Source organism: Lissotriton helveticus, chromosome 10, assembly GCF_964261635.1.
Source record: "Lissotriton helveticus chromosome 10, aLisHel1.1, whole genome shotgun sequence".
Classification (NCBI taxonomy): Eukaryota; Metazoa; Chordata; class Amphibia; order Caudata; family Salamandridae; genus Lissotriton; species Lissotriton helveticus.
The window spans coordinates 867,152,898-867,174,541 of record NC_136071.1 but is presented as its reverse complement, the minus strand read 5'-3'; the positions used below and the strand labels follow the sequence as shown (position 1 = coordinate 867,174,541).

The following is a 21,644-nucleotide window of genomic DNA, read 5'->3' as shown; positions in this document are numbered from 1 at the left end:
GTGGACGCCCCCTTCATTCCCCTTCAAATTGTGATTGGTTAAGAGATGCTAAAGCCCCCCCCCCATTTTGCAAATCTATTTTGCTTCATAAAAGATGATTTGTACATTTCAAAACACTCTTTTGCAGTTGCAGACCCTGTGATTTTGCAAATCACCGGGTTTGCTACTGCGATCTTTTTCTGTTCATCGGGCCCTTTACCTGATGAACGGAGATGACTGCTTGTTTGGGAATTCGTTTTGCGTGAGCTAGTGTGGCACAGTCTGTTGTAGTGACAGAATGTGGATGTGTTGCAGTGCATTGAAGTGTGGGGATGCCTGATCTGCCATGATTTGTTGTGGTGGGTATAGGTTAATTGTGTGCAAAGATGTCGTGTATTGTATAGCTTGAAATGGTGAGGTGGTGTGTATGTTTCGTGGACCATGGTCTGGTATTTCATTATGTACGCCACTGTGGTGTGGGTTTGTGTATAATGGTGTGCTATTCTTTGGTAATTGGGCATTTGAAGCGTGGTGCAGTGTCCTTAGTGATAAAGAATTGCGTTCCTGCTTTGGAATGTAGCAGAAATTTGGGGTATGTTTTTATGCTGTATTGAGTGTTATGCTTTAGCATGTTTTTAATAGGTTGCTGCGGTACACTGTAGGAGTATTGATAATCGATTATAAACTGTGACCTTGTGGCCTACTGAGGTGTGTTTTTTTCAGACGTCAGAAACTGCTATGGTTTTTAACATTCACTAAGGCAATCGCAAATCATCTGCTACCATGTATATGTTATTTCCTTTGCATGAAACTGTTGCTTTCAGTAAGAAAAATATGCTATTGAAGGTATTCTGATAAAAAAATCTAATGCTTAACATATTGTGCTTCAAAGGCCATTGCTATAATGGATGAATTCCGTGGCTGGGATCGAGATGTTGAGGGATCTGCAAAGCGATGGAAAAAAATTGTGGAGTCCGAGAGCCCTGAAAATGAAAGGTTTCCACAAGAATGGAAAAACAAAACTTCTCTTCAGAAGTTGATTATGCTAAGAGCTCTGCGCCCAGACAGGATGACCTATGCAGTCAGGTAACGTTCCTTGGAATTTCCATTACAATAACGAGTTTGCGTGCATGTACAGGTATTTCGACCTTAATACAAGTGAAGAAAGTGGGTATTCATTCCAAATATTAATCTATTCAAGGCATATTCTCAATAATCATATGTGCTCCTGAATACACATAATTGATAAAGAGTTGACCTAAGCAATACTATCCAAATGGGAGGACAATCTACAGTAGTTATTGAATAGTGAAAGGGCCCAGGCAATAAATCAGGACTTTCTCTAGAATCACAATTCAATGTTTCTTTTAAGCAGCATGTAAGCGCAGAGGGGAGAAAATGTGTTACTATTGGCAAATCAGTTCAGCAAGAATTTCTCTGGACACATAGTAACTTACAGACAACTACGTAAGGTTAGTTTATTACAAAGCCAAAAATAACTGGACATAAAGACACTTCAAGTCGAGAGTATATAAAAATACATAGCCAAATCTGTGCATCCAATGTAATCGATGCAGCATGAAGAAAACAATGAGTTCGAGAAATATGATGCAAAGGATCAGAAACCATAAGTCCAAATTCCCCTGCATTGAGGGTTGATACATATAAAACATTAATCTGTCCCTACAATAATGCTAAGATGACATCCCTACTTGTGCATTTCCAGAGAAGGACTAGAAGGTGTCAGCATGTGGAGTATTCCTACACCATTGATGGTTTGATAGCTTAAAGCTATCAAGACAAAGGTAGCTCTAAGGTGCTCTCTCCGAAGGCAGGAAGAGAAGTGGGTGGTTTTCCAACTCCCAACAATCCAATAATAAGGAGAGGTTTCCCAGAATCCTTTTCAGTTCACGCCATCTGCTCTTGTTACTGCTCTAAAGGTAACTTTCCATGGGACAGTGGTGTTCTTCTCCTCCAATACACTTGACATTGGTTCACAAGCCCTCTTCTGTGTGAAACGCTATATCCTTCCTTTAACCATCCAACACTTTATAATGTAGCTTTTCTCTCCTTGCCTGACTAGTAAAACAAAGACATTACTCTAGCTAACAAGAGTGCTTCTTTACCCTGCAAAACAAAATGAGAAAGAGAAGATTTCACAGCACACATGAAGTTCACTATTAATTCTAAAGCAAGAATTTCCAGGGAAAATGCATTTCAGCCCTACAATCAGTAGCGGCTCCTGGAGGGAGCGCTGCGGGGTGGGGGAGGAGCAGGGTGGGGGTAGTAAACTACGGCATACGGCCAAACAGAGGTAAGTAAACAAATAAATCAATAAAACGAATTTCATTGCGCACGCTGCATTGCCAAATGCGTGCAGCGCGCGCAACAAACTTTGTTTTATTTATTTATTTGTTTACTTACCGCTGTTCGGCCGTTATGCCGTACTTTACTACCCCCCACCCTGCTCCCCCTCTGCCCCACCTCACCGCCCGCAGCACTCCCTCCAGGAGCCACGACTGCCTACAATTTTGGCTATCATTGAAATGACATATAAGCGTTATGAAATTGTTTAAAAATAAGGCACTTTCAGTTAATATTTCTACCTACATGTAAACAACGAAATGAATGAACACATCAAATGGATGAATGATTGTCCTTTGCACGACACTATGTCTTACATTAATATTTTCTGCTAGTTACATTTACTTTCTATGCTAATTATATATGTTACGATTCAATGGCCTAAATAAATCACGTTTCAAGTTATTGCATTTCAAGACTCTAAATATGACAAAGGATTATATGCGGGTGCGCTCCACACGTGTGATTATAATGCACCCCTAAAAATAAAATGCGATTTCCGCTTCATCAATAGGATGGAGTCATAGCGCCCTAATCAATCTAAGTCACTGACTACCGGGGAGTGCTCTCCCTCTCGGAAATATTGCTATTGTTAATTGATTATTTGAGCAGTTGTTAGTTTATGTAGTGAGAACCAGGTCTGTTGCTAATATAACACTTTACATAGAAAGTGGAGCAATAGGTTGGAGGAGTTGCAATATTCGTTTGGGGGTTTGTTGGAGTAAGTGCACAGAAAAATATATAAAGAAAGATCAGTATTGTTGGACTTGGCTCTGTCTGCAGGGACACCCTTAAACATTTGTCTTCACCCCTCCTATTTTTGCCTAAATCATGTTGTTGATCATAGGATTCTATAACCTCCACCACTGCTAACCAGTGTTACAGTGCTTGTGCTCTGGTCCTTAAATATGGGAAGATTGGCTTACATCAGATTGGCATATTTAATGCACTTATAAGTACCTTATAGAGTGGTATACCATTTACCCAGCACCTGTAAATTGAAGGTTACTAGTGGGCCTTCAGCTCTTATTGTGTCACCCAATTAAGTAGCCTCTTAACATAATTCCCAGGCCTGCCATTGCAGCCTGAATACAGTTTTAAACCACCATTTGGAGTTCGCAGTTAAATCCCCTTGCCAAGCCTGAAACTCCACTTTTATTGTAGGCCTTTAGTAGGCCATAGGACAATATGCATCATAGTGAAAAGGTTGAACATGTACTTTTAAGTTTTATATGTCCTTGTAGAGAAGAACTCCTAAATTCATGTTTCACTACTGTGAGCCGTACCTCTCCCATAGAATAAAATTGGGTTGCCTTGTTACATTTAATGTGGCTCAATGGTTAGAGCGGCAGACCCTGATGCAGAGGTCTAGCCAGGGACCAGGGTTCAATTCCCCGCCTCGGCGGGTCTTGGGCTCAAAATTCCACGGACCTGATAATTCTCGCCTCGGTGCCTATTCCAATCATGGGGTCCCACTCTGCAACTCTGGGCAATAGCTTGCTTAATCTCCACAACGGCCCCCACAACGCTAAGGATGCCTGGCCTCCACCTTGGGGGTGCCCAGGAGTGGACACCTCACAGGGAAAGCCAGGATGGGTTCCACAGCGGTATTCGTACAAGCGCCTTGAGACCCTTGCGGGTGAGTAGTGCGCTATACAAGTATCAATTTACATTTAATAAGCACTAACCGTTGATTGGAAGCAGGTGATGTAGGAAAGTGCCCTTTTTGCATGGTTGCCCCCTACTTTTTGCCTGATATTGATCCTCTCTGACTGAGTGTTCCCTGGGTTCCTGCCAACCAGGTACCAAGGGCCTATGTCCTTTCCCTAAAAGTATACAGTGTACCCCCAAATTGACATCTCTCTGGCCACATGTAAGTCCCTTGTAAAAGGTACCATAGGTACCAGGGGCTCTGTGAGTAGATAAGGCCTCTAATGGCTGTAGCACTTATTGTGCCACCATTTGAGGTCCTGTACCTTAACACACACACACACTGCTGTGGCAGGTTGCATGTTTTGGTGCAAAAAAAAGTGAAGAGTTAACATGGCACACATCCCTTTGTGCCATGCCTACAACCCACTGCCTATGGCATAGGTCAGCCACCCCTCTAGCTGGGTGCACTGTGCCATTGGTGAGGGTACAAGTGCATGAACTCTGTATCCCTACAGATTCTAAGTCTATACTACAACACCATAATGACTTTAATGAAATCTGGGAAGTTTGGTATCAAACTTCTCAGCACATTAAACCTACACTGATGCCAGTGTGGAATTAAATGAAAAATGCACTCAGAGGTCATCTTAGAGATGCCACCTGAAAAATGACCTAACTCTAGTGTCTTGGCTGACTGGCTACTCGCCAGCTGCCACCCAAGACATGTTTCTGGACCCCTGGGTTGAGAGTCGCCCATTCTCAGGGTCTGGATACAAAGCATGTTCTGGACAGAGGTCCCAAGCCTCCTCCTCCAGGATGGGCAGGGTCTATGAAGGGGAAGTTGCACACGCTTGCCACCTTTGTGAGCTGACCCAGCCCTTTGCTGCTCCCAGCAACTGGTCCCCACCGATTCTGATCCCCACTTTGGGCTGGAGAATCGGCGGGAAAACCAAGATAGGAGGAGAGGTGTGTCCACCTTTGCCAACCCCAACCCTCTGGTGGGGGAGTCGAGGTGAAACACAACTATCAGCAGGGCTGGACTGGGAGCCAAAACCGGCCCTGGCAAACTGCTTGGTCAGCCCGGGGGTGGTAGGGGGTGCGACCTAGATGATGGCAAGGGCTGGTTTTGGCCAATCTTGTCAAACTGGTGGCCGATATTGCAGGCACCTGGCCCACACCATGGCGGCCCACCGGGGCAACGCCCGGTGCCTGCTATGGCCAGTCCGGCCTTGACTCTCAGTCCCTGCCATCTTGAAGATGGGGAACCCAGCCAACCAGAGTGAGGCTTATGCCCTCCTCCCACTGATGGGTGGCATAATAGGAGGTGTACCCACCCCAAGGAAGGGACCCGTTGGTCCCAACATGAACCTACCTGAAGCGCCCCTAAATCTAGTATTTAGGGGCAAGCCCAAACCTTGCCTCCTCAGACAAGAAGAGAGAAGAAGAAGGACCAAAGAGAAGTGGTGAAGAAAGAAGAGGAGGACTCAAACTAACTTGGGCCCAGCCCTATTGGCCTGTCACAACCTCGATTTGCTCCAGCAAAATCCCAGCGTGTCCTGCAGCCAGCAGCCCCCACATGGCCTGGAGGACCTGCACTGCCTTCACTGAAAAGACTTTGTCTCCCGTGAGCACCGGATTTGCTCACCAATAATCTCTGGCTCAGGCCAAATCCGCAAGTCTGCACCTCTTTGCACTCAACACCCACGGCCCGAGTTTGAGTGGCCCAATGCCACGAGGAGGTCTGCCAAATGATCCTGACCTGGAATCTGGTGATACCTTACCTACCTAAAGTCTCCCAATGACGCCTGCAGCCCCTTTTTGGAGGATCACCCGACTGCAACCGGAGCCGGTAAGGAAAACCTGACGCCAAAAGAGACTGCTGCACCTGATGCCCCATTGTCTTAGGTAGCCCAACTGATGGTGTCCCAGCATCCCTTGACATCCCAACTTACCTCTTCAACTGGTGGTCCCCTCCAGAAGATCTTCATCCCCGAGCCTGCAGTGTTTGTCGAAAACCTGAGAATCCCAATTGAAACAACAGGCCACCGGATGCTAAAACAGCACCCGGCATCCCACCACCCATGTGCCGCGGTGGGTGCACTTTGTGTGCTAACTTGAACCCCCTCTAACTCTGAGCTTAACTCCAGGAGCTTTGCTCTCTCAACCTTGTTGCCTGCTTGTGAGCTGCCACCAACCAAAGGCCCTCTATCCCCCTTTGGACACAGTTGGGCCTCAGCACTCTGCACCTGGCCACATTAGTGCCTCTGCAGGTGCTCTTGGAGTGCATCCTTGACCCAGGTGGAACCCTTGTTCAAACCCCAGAAACTCAAGCCTCAAGACCATTTACTTACCTGCAAAACGATAACCCTGTTTTCCTCCATACGATTGCATTGACTGTTTCCTCTGAAAAACGTCTAAGTGTGGAGGGTGTTTTGTATGGAAACCTAAGAAACTGTGTTTTGATAAAAACTGTTTTACTCTCCTTTTATCCAGGAAATGTCCCAGTGTGATATCTATGTATATTACACTGAGTAGAAAAAGTAATCTGAAAAGTAACTTAAAAAGTAATCACAAAGTAACTAAAAAGTACTTTCAACTGCTTCTGAACATTTGACCTACCTGTAACTTCATTTAACTACATTCAACTCTACCATATGAGAAAAATATTATTTTACCTATCTGCACCAAGTCTGGCTTGATTCTAAAAATAAAATACAACAAAGAAATATCTTTTGACACAAAAAATAGGTCGGAGTTCAATCTTTGAGTGTGTGATATCCTTTCTTGCTTGAGTGTGTACAATAAATGCTTAACACTAAGCATGAGCACAAAATCCGTTCCGCTCGCGGATTTTGCGGATTTTCGGTAAATTTGCAATCCGCGAACTCACGCGAATTTACGGAAAATTGGCAAATCCGCGAGCTGCAGATCCGGGGGGCAAAAGTTCAAGCCTTCAAGCTTGAAGTTGTTGTAACTATTTTAGTATGGCGCCGGCAAGCTGCCAGCGCCATCCTAAAATAGTTCCTAAGTTAGCTTCAACAGGAAGCATTAATAGATAAAATAAAGCAGGGGCTCGAGCACCTGCTTTATTTTTATCTATTAGTGCTTCCTGATTAAGCTAATTTAGTACCTATTTTATGATGGCGCTGGCAGCTTGCCGGCGCCATCCTAAAATTGTTACGGGATGATGGACAGCTCACTCAAGGGACCCCTGCGCACATCGGTGCGATTTCATAGTAACACACACATGGTCGCTGGAACTAGTTGAAGCTCAATTCAGTGACGCATTCATCAGCCCAAAAACAATCGTGAGCGTTGAGGAGGCTGGGCAGGTGTGCTTCCTTCCCAAATCTACCGTCGGAAATCAGCTGTGATGCTGGATAGAGGCCTTTGCATCCTTAACTTTCACAAGCGCAATCCCCGTGCTGTTCCTGTGACCAGGAGCTTCTTTCTCTTCATCTGCTGCTCTGATCTTTCTCTGACCTTTTATACACACAAGAGGCATGTGAACTCGCATGGAATCCCCGCCCACACACTCGCGGTGTGCACAGTCTTCCCGCCATTTACCCACTATGATGGACAGCTCACTCAAGGGACCCCTGCGCCCTTGGACGCGATTGCATAGTAACACACACATGGTCGCTGGAGCTAGTTGAAGCTCAATTCAGTGACGCATTCATCAGCCCAAAAACAATCGTGAGCGTTGAGGAGGCTGGGCAGGTGTGCTTCCTTCCCAAATCTACCGTCAAAAATCAGCTGTGATGCTGGATAGAGGCCTTTGCATCCTTAACTTTCACGAGCGCAATCCCCGTGCTGTTCCTGTGACCAGGAGCTTCTTTCTCTTCATCTGCTGCTCTGATTGTTTTCTGACCATTTATACACACAAGAGGCACTTGAACTCGCACAGAAGACCCCCCCCCCCCGAATGGGGCAGAGGGCAGAAGACCACAAAAACAAGTGGGACAGAGGGCAGAAACGATTGGGGCAGAGGGCAGAAGACCACAAAAACGAGTGGGACAGAGGGCAGAAACGAGTGGGGCAGAAGACCACAAAAACGAGTTGGGCAGAGGGCAGAAGAGCACAAAAACGAGTGGGACAGAGTGCAGAAACGAGTGGGGCAGAGGGCAGAAGACCACACAAACGAGTTGGGCAGAGGGCACAAGAGCACAAAAACGAGTGGGACAGAGGGCAGAAACGATTGGGGCAGAGGGCAGAAGACCACAAAAACGAGTGGGACAGAGGGCAGAAACGAGTGGGGCAGAGGGCAGAAGACCACAAAAACGAGTTGGGCAGAGGGCAGAAGAGCACAAAAACGAGTGGGAAAGAGGGCAGAAACGAGTGGGGCAGAGGGCAGAAGACCACAAAAACGAGTTGGGCAGAGGGCATAAGAGCACAAAAACGAGTGGGACAAAGGGCAGAAACGATTGGGGCAGAGGGCAGAAGACCACAAAAACGAGTGGGGCAGAGGGCAAAAGGGCACAAACACGAGTGGGGCAGAGGGCAGAAAGGCACAAAAACGAGTGGTACAGAGGGCAGAAGGGCATAAAAAACGAGAGGGTGGCAGTGATGAACCAGAGGGCGCATCACGGTCTCGTGCAAAAAAAACCCGCGAACACGCAAAGCGCCCCACAAACATGCCAAAACGCCCCGCGAACACGCAAAGCGCCCCGCGAACACGCAAAAATATAAAAATCTGCAAATTCGCACAAATCCACAAATTTTGCGGATCGCGAATTCGCAAATCCGCGAATTGCAAATTCGCAAAATTCGCCCATGCTTACTTAACACCACCCTCTGATAAAGCCTTACTGCTCACCAACACTACCACAAATAGTGAGGTATTATTACTTTTGCCTCTGTAAGCCTTTGGGGATCGACTGGACTCTGTGATCAGTATACCTTACTTTGGTATAGTATATACAGAGCCAGCTTCCTACATTGGGGGGTCAGCGGTGGGGTCTACGACTTTGCGTTTGTTGGACTGACTTGGTCAACACCTGATCACGCGACATAACTCCTAAATTGCCTTTAGACGTCTGATTTTTGTGAATTGACCATTTTTTCTAATTCCTAAAAGTTTTGTTAGGGCCTTGGATAAGTCCCTTTAGAATTTTACAAAAATAAAAACTAACCATAGTTAGGGTCAAGAGGGTTTATACTCTTTTTTTCTAGAATGTTTCTTAATAAGAACCCAACTGTTAGTGCAAACTTGCCCAATGACATAGAAAACATGGTTGAGAAGATACACCTCAACCCTACCTCCACCTTGAATTCAGGGAATTAAGGTCTCTATGTAAACTTAAAGACATTACCATGTGGTTCCATCCCTCCAAACAAAAGCGCCAAGAGCTGTTGGCAGGGTTTGCTAAGGACCACCCCTCTGAGCAAGGTGAAGACCTCTGAGATGGGGAAGAGGATGGAGGGGGATGAGGATAACTTCCAAACCCCCTCACTTCCTAGGGTGAACAGGGTTCCTGTGCCCCTGACTCCAAGAATACTGCCCACAGCACCTTAATCCCACAGAGGGGGTCAGGTACGTCTGAGACCATTGAGGACAGCCTCAGTGAGGAGACCAGCCTCTTAGTGAGGTTGACCAAATGATTAGACCTAGAGACCAGACTCCAGGCTCAATAAAAAGAAAGAGCCAAGATGGGCTTAGCTCCCATTAATGGTAGCAGCAACTTAATAAATAGGGACAGAGAGCAATCTTATGATCCCAAAATCTCCAAAGGGATTGTCCCCAAATTTGAAGAAAGTGGTGCCATCACCAAATGGTTCACAGCTTTTGAGAGGCCTTGTGAAATGAGAAAAGTGAGGAAGCCACACGGGCTGTCCTTTGGGAACTGGTAACTACAGGAGCAGTTGCTGGGGCTTATGATCTCATGAAGAACACTCTGATTGAGGGCTTTAGGTCACAACTGAGGAATATAGAATATGATTCAGAGGGGCTCACAAAACCCAGATCCAGTCCTGGGCTGACTTAGTTGACTACTCAGTTAAGACACTAGATGGATGGATAACTGGAAATAAAGTGCATGATTTCAATGGCCTTGACAATCTTTTGACTCTGTAAGCCTTTGGAACATATTTTGAGTAATTGCACTAATGAGGAGTTGCATCAAAATCTGGTACATCCAGGTCTAATTTCTCCACAAGAATTGGGAAAGAAGGCAGACCACTGGGTCAAAACTAGGGTAACAAAAACAGCCACTGGGGGTGACCAAAAGAAAAGGGTTACCAACCCTCCCCAGGGTAAAGGGGGTGAGAGCCCCAAAGACAAAAACCAAGAGTCTTCAGAATGACCCCAAAAACCTGTTCAGAGGGGTGGATCACAAAACTCTTTCCAGTCCAATGGTAGGTACAAGGAAAAAATATTGATCCCAGAAGGCCTGGTGTTTCAACTGTGAGAAGTTGGGACAATTAAAAGGAGATGCTACTTGTCCCGACAAGAAGCCCCCTAGTCCTCCTCCAGTTAGTACTGATTTAGCCAATCTCCAGTTGGGATCAACAGTGTGCCCAGAGCAAATCAGGATCCACATTGAAGCAGTTCTAGTCACTGAGGGTAAAGTTGATTTTGCCACTTTAACTGTGTGGCTTCCCAACTCAAAGAAGTATTTACCGTGGGCATGGCCAGACCATGACATGGACAGGATAGTTAGCACTTTTACTGGCCCCAGATGTCCCAGAAAGGAGTTTGTCAACTCCTGTGTCACCTGACAAGCGAGTAGCAAAACAGGTGGACATCCAAAGGCCCCCTTAATTCCACTACCAGTGGTTGGGGTTTCCTTTGAAAGGATAGGTGTGGACATAGTCGGTCCACTTCAACCTCCCACAGCCTCATGAAACACGTTTATACTGGTGGTAGTGGATCATGCCACTAGGTATCCTGAAGCAATTCTGCTTAGGACTACCACAGCTCCTGCAGTAGCCAAGGCCCTCATTGGTGCCTTCACCAGGGTAGGGTTTCCTAAGGAGGTGCTATCAGATAGAGAGTCAAACTTCATGTCTGCATACCTCAAACACATGTGGAATGAGTGTGGAGTGCAGTACAAGTTTACTATGCCCTATTATTCACAAACCAATGATCTTGTTGAATGGTTTAACAAGCCCTTGAGGGGTATGATCATGGGGCTCCCTAAAAACTCAAAAGGAGATAGGATGCCCTCTTACCATGCTTGTGTTTTTCCTACAGTTAGGTACCTCAGAACGAGGCAGGGTTTTCCCCCTTTGAATTTCTGTTTGGCCATCCTGTTAGACGACCACTCTGTCTTGTTAAAGAGGTTTTGAGAGAAGATTCTCCAGGAACCCAAACAGTATATTGTGGACTATGTAATAAGCCTAAGGTCCAGAATGGCAGAGTACATAAAACAAGTTTTCAAGAATCTTGAGGCCAACCAGGAGCTCCAGAAGCACTGGTACGTCCAAAAATCTGTACTGGTGGAATTCCAACCAGGGCAAAAGGTGTGGGTTTTTAAACCTGTGGAATCAAGGGCCCTCCAGGACAAATGAATTGGCCCTTACCCTATCTTAGAAAAGTGAGGTCACCTACTTGGTGGACCTGGGCACAAGCAGGTCCCCACTAGTGTACCCATGATGTGGACACTGGGAACAGTGTCCCAATCAAAAACAAAATCTATCAACAGTCTTTAGGGGTTAATGAACCCCCTGAGAGTCCTTGGGCCAGCCCAGTGGTCTTAGTCCCCAAACCTTATCCACAGAAAGATATAAATGAGGTTTTGTGTCTACTACAATTCTGTCGTCAAGACAGATGCTCCCCCTATCCCAAGGGCAGATGATTTGATAGATATATTGGGTGCAGCCACATTCCTTAGTGTCAGTTACTTATCTGCAGGGTACTGGCAGAATGGCAGGGCCCTAGGAGCCAAAGAAAAAAAAGCATTCTCAATACCTGATCATCCAAATGCCAGATAGGGCAGGGCACAGGTGTATACTTGGGCCACCTGGTTGATGGAGGCCAAGTGCAACCCCTACAGCCCAAGATCCAGTCTATCCTGTACTTGGAGGTTCCAACAACCCAGACCCAAGTCAGGGCATACCTTGGCTTGACTGGGTACTGCAGAAGGTTTGTGAAAGGTTATAGATCCATTGTGGCACCCCTCACAGAACTCACCTCCAAAAAGATGCCCAAAAAGGCTAACTGGACAGTTAGCTGTAAAAAGGCTTTTGACATCCTGAAAGAGGCAATATGCTCAGCACCAATTCTCAAAGCTCCAGACTACACCAAGCAGTTCATTGTGCAGACTGATGCCTCTGAGATAGTGATAGGAGTGGTCCTATCCCAGACCAAGTACAGCCTTTTGCTTTTATGAGCAGAAGGTTACTCCCCAAGGAGGAGCGTTGGAGTGCCATCGAGAGGGAGGGCTTTGTTGTGGTTTGTCCCTGAAAAAGTTGAGACCATACTTGTTTGGTACTCACTTCACTGTTCAAACTGACCACAGACCTCTCAAATGGCTAATGCAAATAAAAGGTGAAAATCCAAAACTTTTGAGGTGGTCCATCTCCCTACAGGAAACTGACTTTACAGCACACCATAGACCTGGGACTGCCCATGCCAATGCCGATGGACTTTCCAGGTTCTTCCACTTAGACATAGAAGACTTTTCTAGGGAAAGGAATGTCTCATCCTCTTTCGTTTGGGGGGAGGGTTGTGTAGGAAAGTGCCCCTTTTTGCATGGTTGCCCCCACGTGTTGCCTGATGTTGATGCTCTTTGACTGAGTTTACCCTGGATTCCTGTCAGCCAGGTACCCAGGGCTATGTACTTTCCCTAAAACTGTACTGTGAGTATAATGTCACCCCATTTCAATGTAGATGTCCCTCAATATGGATTGTAAGTATACATTTTATGTGTTTGACTGCTTCATGCATATATTTTCACAGATTTATATCTAGGGTAGTGATGCTTGAAAAATGTCTGACACATAAGTTGTTCGAATCTGGATAACTCTCAAAGATTATGCTGACTCGAGGAGGAAGTGTCCTCTGAATAGTTGGGTTCTCATTCCCTTTTTTAAGGATTCATTGGTTTGGATTGTTCTTATAACCAGAGTGTGAGAGGGACGGGCGGAAGAAAAAACAAGGAGGCCGAAGTATGGGCTCAATGATGGTATGATTTATTTAAAAGTCCAACACAGAAGAACTTCTCCGAGGGAGGATTGGGTTGTCTCCGTCCTTTGGTGGCCGCAACTGTTGTCTCTCCTTTTTTCTCTGGGCGTTCTTCATGCTGGTGGTTGTCCTGGAAGGCTCGCAAATGAGAGGAGAGAACAACAAAGGCACGGTAAGTTACTCTGATTCGTTATTACTCCTGGCAGGATAGAGCCCTTCTCTCTTGTGGTATATAGGCATGCAGGCTTTTAAATGTGAATGGAAATGAGGAAAGTAAATAACCAAAAGAAATCAAGAGTCATGGAATGGGTTGTCTGACCCCGTGTCTCCAGGACTCTTGAAACACTGTTCGCGTTATGGAAAGGGGATTCATTTATAAGTGCGGGTTCATTGTGTGCAGGGCGGGGTTGATCGTGAGGGTTCGAGTCAAGGAGGTAAAACCGGCACAAACAATGGTGCTTGTAGTGTCCCCTCCGTACATTCCCCTCATTTTCTCCCTTCTCCCTCTCTTTACTCCCTCCCTTCTCTCTTCCCCAAGTCGCTTACCGCATCAGCTGCAGTTCTCCTGAACCGCGGCGGCTCTCCCGCGCCCTCCGGGGGTATCCACCACTCGTCCGACCACACCTCGGGTCCTTCGTCTTCTCCCGGGCCTTGGGGTTCGTGGTCGTCTAGGGTCTCCGGTTCTTCTCTGGTTGCGGTTCCTGGCTGGTGTAGCACGGCATCTCGGCTCCTCTGCTCCTTTTCCTCCGGGCTTCGCAGCGCGTCTTCCGGGTTCGCGGGGACGTCCTTTTGGAGTGGAGCCCCCGCCCACGCAGTTTCCCATTGTTTGGAGTTGCTTCCGTGGGTCACATGTTCCTGTATTCAAGAGGCAGCAGGCAGGGTTAACTCTTGCATCCCGGCATTCCAGTATGTTCAGCATTGCTTCGGTGTCTTGCAGGACAGAAAGGAAGGGGTTGCGTCTCTGTGCCCCCGTCGGCCCTCTCACACAGAGGTATTCAATTACAGATTATGGGGACAATTTCTACAGTGACTGATTGAGCATATATGATTCAAATTCAAATTCAAAAAGCTTTATTCGATATTCAAGAATGAATTCATAAAAGCCTACAAGTTAAGAAGAAACATGCAATCGCAACATATCACAAAAGTACAAAAAGATAAAATCATTGTTGATTAAAAAGCGGGCAAGTCCGGTTAGATGAAGACAAATGCTTTAAAAGCTGTATGAGTGTACGAGAATAAAAAGCTTTACATAGAGTTTCTGAACCTAATCAATAATTTTAAAAAACTAGATATAGCCTGAGCCACAGAAACATTTTCCAACTGTTGCAATCTAACATAGGCTATTCTGCAAGAGCGGTGGCCCCATGCTTTAAGGATTGGTTTCAGAATGATCCTCCGTGGAACAACATAAAATTTACAAAATAAAATACAATGTAAGTTTGATTGAGGGGATAAATCATCACAGGGGCAGGTGGGCAAATCCCTCAACCAAATGTTACAAGATGGGAAAGTAACAATACGAAAGAAAGTTCCAAACCTGAACCGTGTTAATAACATTCTTGAGTAACAGGTTAGATCACTTAAGAGATAATATTGGGGCCCTGGATTAATAGTAATTTCCTGAAAGGCCAAAACTGTGTTTTAAGTTTTTCTATGGACCATCTTTTGTTGGCTAGATGATTCATGGCCAGTTCTTTCAATGATTTTCTAGTGATCATTTCCATACTAGGTGGTCTAGAGAAAAACTCAGGATGGCCAAGCTCGATCATCAGAGCTTGCACGTGGGACAACCATTTAATATTTCTGACACCATCCAGGGTAAGACAGTCAGAAATTAATTTGCGATTAAAAGCTGTCTCCGGGGTAACCCACACCTTATGCCATAAAAGGATAGGTGCAATTTTTATCATGTCAGAAATAAAAGGCAGACCTAATTCAATATGGGTAAGGTAATTGCTGGGGGCCCTGTATAACCATCTGCTGTCAATCCAAGCCCTCTAGACTTGACAGTGGTTCAAATGGATTGTACAAAGGGATATTCCATCGCCCGTTATGATTTATATGCTGGTGCCTGCTAAAATGAGGGAAAGAGGGCCTTTTGGTACATTTGAGTGGGAAGAGTGAGGGGAGTTTAGTGAAGCCGGGTCTCGATGTTAAATTTTGAGTATTACAACTGGGGGGTTGTGAGGTGTTGAATCTATTCAGAATTGATGGGAAATTTTGGGGGGTCAGCAGAGCTTTAGGATAGAAATAGCTCAAATTGCGGGATGAAATGCCGTCTTCACCTCTCCCCGGGAACCAATCAGTGATATGAGTAACAGCTCTATGGTCTCTAAAGTTAATTATCACAACATCCCCCTCGATATCTTTTGGTCGGGGACCCACCCAATTAGATCGTCTAACAGACACTATGTCTCTGTTTATGTGTGATGGGAGGGGTCAGTTAGTACACAGCCAATGTATGACTTTGTTTTTAAGGTTTGCATGGGGTTCTGTCCTACCTTCGGCCAAAACTGGGACTCCGGGCAGAATGATGACATAGTTAACTGCTTCAGGGGGTAAATCTATATAGTGTCCACTGTTGTTTTGTGCCGTGTGTGATGGGGGTACCGTCGTTGGTACTGTATTTTTAGTGTTAGGGATGTTTGAAGGTCCTATTAAAGTTTTCTCTCTGGGTGGCTGTCGGGGCGGCTCCAATCTGACAGGGGCAGTCTGGGCAAGCCCTGGTTTTAGTGGAGGGCATTCCCCGAGGGACTTAGTTAGTCTCAGTGTGGGACACTTGGATGCAGTTTGGTTTTTCTGAGAAGTAAGTTGCTTTAAAGCCTCTTCATTTAAGTGGGAGGCTTCCAATAAGTGAGTCATTTGATCTCCCAGCCTCTTAACTCTCTCTATAAGAGGTAGCAAGAGGGATTTTAGGAGGTGTTCCATAGCCTCCATTAGTCCTTCTGAGGGAGAACCCTCCGGAAATAAGTTTTTAGGACCAGGTAATGTATCTCTCATAGCTTGCTTCTTAGTTAAATCTATTGATGGTGTACATATTTTTGCACATTTACCTACATGTCTGTCCCCATCCCTCTTCCTTCTTTTTTTTGGTGGTGGGCCTTGGGCTCGTGTTTGATTCTTACAGCGTTTATTCTCTTTTTGGACAATCTCTACTGTAGGTGAAAGCGTCTCTGCTAATACTTCCATCTCTAGTAACGAGTTAGAAGAGGAAGCTGAGGCGTTTGTATTTGGTTCGCCGTTTATATCAATTGTGGAAGTTCTATCTTGCAGGATTAGTGGGATACTATCATTGCTAGATAAGTCATGCCCCTCATTTTCTGTTTGTTTGCTGTTGTGTGGTGAGGTGACTAATTGTGTTGGACCCAAAGATGAGCGCTTGTATTTAAGAAGATCGACAGATAAACGACGCTCGGCGCGTCGCTCAGCCAGCGCGATTTCTCTGTCTATTTCTGAGGTAGCCCTGGTGATATAATTATCTAATGTTCCTCTTCTTGTCACTCCTGTTAATGAGGATTTTTCTTTAGACACGCGCAAAGTCATGGTGCGTGCGTGTGTTAATACAAGTCTAGTTAAACCACTATAGACCACTACCTTAGTATCAAGCAGTTAGGTGATCAAACAGCGTTTGCAATAAATAAAGTCAAATGTGGGAATATAGAGGAAAATAGCGGCTTACTGGAATATAGTTCGAGGAGTCCTGGCCTAAAGATAAGGGGGTAGGCCCAGCCCGGCCTCGTTTGGCCCTGGACGGCCACCGACGGCCCGCCCTTTGCCCGGGCCTAGCCCGGCGCCACCAGCGCGCGTCCCGGAGGAGGCGGCGGTTTTAAACAGCGCCTCCTGGCGCGGAAGTGGGCGTGTGCCGGTCCCCCAAGGTGTTCTGGGAACTGTAGTTCCCCTCCCGACAGCGGCCGCTTGAAGATGTGATTTGCGGCGGCAGGAGGGAACAGGAGCACCCGTGGAAGCGCGTAGGATAGCGCGTTGGGTAGCGCGATGACAGCAGCAACACAGGTAGGGTCAGCCAAGGTCCAAATATTGTGCAAAGATGTCCCCCTTTTATGATTTCTTCAGAGCTGGATTTTTGATGGAGTGTTTCTGCTCTCCTTAGTTGTCTCAGTCCTCCAGAGATTCTTTAGGGCCTATTCAGAAAAACTGTTTTGAAGTAGTAATAATTTATGTACCACTAAATTCAATTCAAAAACTTCTGTCTGGAGTTAAGCCTCTCTTGTCTTTCTGCATGGACAGCTCCTTTCTTCTAAGTATAGGATTTACTAGTAAATGAGGAAAGTGCAAGGGGAAGTGGGGAGAAAATTGGGAATAGATACTACAAAATGGGTGACCTGAAGGGAAATTGAAGAAAGGGATTAAGGTGGCTCATGATTAAGCACAATACACAATTACATTTACTACATACTACTTAACTTACATTTAGTCCATCCAAGCCATGAGTAAGTCTAGCACCAAATATGCCAACCATGGGTACTTCAACACACTCCCATAGTAAGCAGTGGAGGCAGGGACCAACACTAAGAAATGAAGAAATATGCCTATAAAAAAATCAATACCATTTTAAATAACACTTTATTTAACTTCATTTTATTTTGTTATTAAATACTTTTTTAATGAAAAACATTTGAAATGTAAATTTTTAATATACCTAATAACCTTTTAATACAGTGTATTGAACATGATCAATTTTTTTAAAGTAAAAACCCAAGTAAAACAATATAAAGCTTGTATTGACACTTCTACTTACTTAACATGAAGGAGGGTCAATTCATCGGAAAGGGAGAATTCTGTGCTCAAATATTCAGTCAAGACCATTAAGCAAAATGTGCATAATCAGGCTTTTTACAGTTCTTAGTCTATAGATCTTTTCAAAGGTCAAATTAATCAATACAGGAAGAAAAATGTTAGTTAGAATCAGAGGCCAATTAATTAATAAACAAAATGATACAATGAGCCTTTAAGAAATTGAGTAGCTGTAGCACATTAGCACTTAATATTACGCCCTAATACAAAAGGGTCATGGAGGATCTACCCATCTGACTGAATTGAGCCTCCCAAATAGCCCGCCTTTTTATAATGCTTCAGTCATTGAAAGTACACAATTTCCTAACATTACATTATACAAAGAGGCAGCACTAAAATGTTACTAGCACAGTAAATGAATCAAACTAGTAGTGTTCAAACTAACTCCAATAACACATAGCTGCACATCAATGGCATTGGCTATTAAATCACATGATTTAGTTGCACAGAGGAAATAAACAAGAAAGTGAAACTTACTACAATGGACTGTTCTGCACAATCATAATGACAAACATAGCAATGCAGATTCATCAAGTAAGTTTAAAATGTTTCAGAACACATCTATTTGGCTGAAGAAGGTAGAAGAAAATGTTTATTTATGTGTACAAAAAGAGACGGTGGTTGCAGCTGAATTTGGATGATTTTCTGAAAAGCAATGAAAACCAAAGCTTGTGCGTAACATTTAAACATTCACTTTCAATAATGTGGCCAATTGAGACCTAATTATGGCAAGCAAACAACCTTATGTGAAGCATTACTTTTCTAAATAAAATTAATTTCCACACTTGCGTCCAGGATTGTGACATGTTCAACACAAATGATACTGCAGGGCGTGCGGTGGAGAACTAATATTTAAATTGTACAAATGTAACCTATTAAAAACATATTTAAAGTGACCCTCTAGTAAACAGCGTCCCAACACATCTCAAAAGCCCAGCTGATATCATCAAACAAACAACATTCTAGAATGCCTATTCTTGCTGTTATTTAGAGAGGCAGGACTGAGTGAAGAGAACTGTTTTTTCTCTACACTTGATGGCCCATTTAAATAAAAGTAAAAATAATATAAAATATTATACTATAATAAATTTTAATTTAGGTTGTCCCTTGTTATTGTAGTAGTCCTCAGTGACTAGGAGTTTAGGAAATATTTTAATTACTGTAATTAAAAATATAAATGTTATATTTAAATGAATTTTCTTAAGTCTATATTTACTTTCTATAGGGAGATCTCTGCCCAACTGTAGAGATCTCCACAACCAGTGGGAAGTTACTAATAGTAACATTTAGGTCATACATTCAGTTATACGCATTTCCACCTTTTTAATTGAGGAGGGTAGATACTCTTAACACTACATCCAAATGAATATCTACACATGAAAACATTGAATTACATCCATGAGGAAATTTACTCTCAGGTGTAGGTTTAGATCTAAACATGAGGACATCTGCACAATTAAAATTACCTTTGTGTATAGGGACCTATTTATCTTGGCTAGATAATGTTAGATGTTTTTTATGAAACATTGTATGAAATGGGAGCTTTATGGTCATATAACATGTATGAATCCCTTGAGGAGAGTTAGGTGAAGTATGGGAATTCTATCTGGTATGGAGTTCCCTTAGTCCAATCTAGAAAAAAGTCAGACACACTAAGTAAAGTATGCACTTGCAACAGTAGAAGCAGTTGATTCCTGGTAGTTCTACTGTAGCTTCACCATAGATTTCTAACAAAAATCTAAAATGCAAACATTCCTTAATCATGAGAAGCACACCTGAATGCCTTGTTGGTGGAATAGGAGATGTAGAATTTAAAGCATTCCCTATGGAGGAGACTACAGTAAACAAACAAATCAGTATGGTTAATTTTCTCAAGGAAATTGTTAGCGTCTCATAGGACATGGGATCTTTTGAATTTAGAATCAAATATCTTTTTATTGGCAGATTATTCAGAAGAGCAATTACCCAGCCTGCCACCTACAACCCTAGCCGAGCCGGATGCGAAGTCTGTCTGGGTGTATCATGTACAAGTAGTACTATATTGATCCGTACATTTGTGATGGTGGTTACAGAGCATGCTGCCTACAACCTGCCGTGTCTCAGGATATGATGCTTAGAACTGAATAGATAACAATGTACATGCATACCAATATCTAGAGTCAGGCTCCGACTCAGGTGATCTGTTGAATTTAAACCGTTTCTGGAATGAGCTGAAGTAAATGAACATTAAGGGGTTGATACAGAAATTAGAAGTTTTGTTGAAAAAATATGTGGAAAGTATTTCTTTTTTGTAATTAGTCATAATATGTATTAAAGGCCTAAAAAGAGGTAAAGAGAGCGATTTTGTCCTTAGTCCAGCATCCCCTTTTATCAACTGTTTCCTCAGAAGGTCCATCCTCTCTTTGCTAAATAAATACTTAATTTTGTAAACATTACATTTGGGTAGACATATGCGTTTTTGTAATATTCTATTTAAGTGTTGGTTGAGGTTTTTTGTTTTTAGAGGTTCACGAACCTATGTTCCTGCAGGTGGTGTTACCCACCAAGTGAGTTGTTGTTTGGCTATTTCATTTCTCTTTTTCCTTCTCTCACTTCTTTTGTTCTCTATTTGCATTTCTCATAAACACATCTATGCTAGCTTCAAAGTCATTTTACTTTTAGTTAATTATAAGGAAATTATAAAATATGATTATGAATATATATTGTTGTCTATATTATCTCTATGTATAGCTCATAAATGACTATGGGCAAAGGTAATCAATTAAAATATTTTTTAAAAAAAGTAACATTGGTAATCAGACAGATCAGCAAGATGGCGGCCGTGACAAGCGGCTGAGCGGCAGCGCCAGACACAGTGCGGTGTTGAAGTGTTTGTAGCAAACCTCGACACCCAAGCCTTTTTTATTATGCCAGCATCTTTTGAGCGCTAAAAGGTCGATGAATGGGACGTAAAAGGAAGGACATTGAAAAACACCGGTACTACACGGCCGGCTGGACACACGGTGCAAGAGGCATATGCCAGTAGAGCGGCAGCGGTGTACAGCGGTATACAGACATCGCATCCCATTTCTACGCATATGAGATAGATATGCAGCCATCAACAGCTTCAAAGCGGCGGGGAAACTAAAGCGGCATTTCGGTGGCGGCGGCAAAGCGCACTTGGTGTTTACCTTCCCTGTTTACCTTCCCTGAAATGTGACAGAATCAATGGTGCCCGTTAGCGGTCTCCACGCCAGGTTGCTCCGCATTGATCTGCAGCGGCTTCTGGCTGCAGCTTTGCTCGGAGGTGGGCTGGCGCACGGCAGGGCTCGCGGAGCTTGCAGAGCCCGGAGGCGGGGCCGATCAAAGCCGGCGAGACTTGGAAAACGGAGCAGAAACGGCAGCAGCAGCTCAAACATACTCGACAGACCCATCAGACAAGACAGGTTGATGCAAGGAGGTGGTGGAGGGGGTCGGCGCTGCGGAGGTACAATTAAGGTGAGGCAGAGGGTCTCTCTCCTCGTAATATTGGCACTACCTATGGCTCCTAAAAACAACACAGGGGGCAAGACAAAAAAGAAATGCACGGCTGATGGTGGCAGCGCAGACAGTGTGCTAGGCTTAGACTCTATGGCAAGCATTGAGGTGGAAGGTGCTGCATTGGAAGCTGGATCAGGGCGGACAAAACCTCTACAGCCCGCAGGGCAGAACACCCCTAAAGAAATGCGTC

General features: G+C 44.4%; 1 protein-coding gene across 1 annotated transcript in view; it reads left to right on the top strand.

The window, feature by feature from the left end:
* Positions 1-21,644, top strand: part of DNAH11 (dynein axonemal heavy chain 11) — a 3,642,058-nt gene that overhangs the window by 3,075,409 nt on the left and 545,005 nt on the right. The window contains exon 72 of the mRNA XM_078663510.1: positions 872-1,065. Coding sequence (XP_078519636.1) covers positions 872-1,065 — 194 coding nt within the window. The remainder of the gene's footprint in view (positions 1-871; positions 1,066-21,644) is intronic.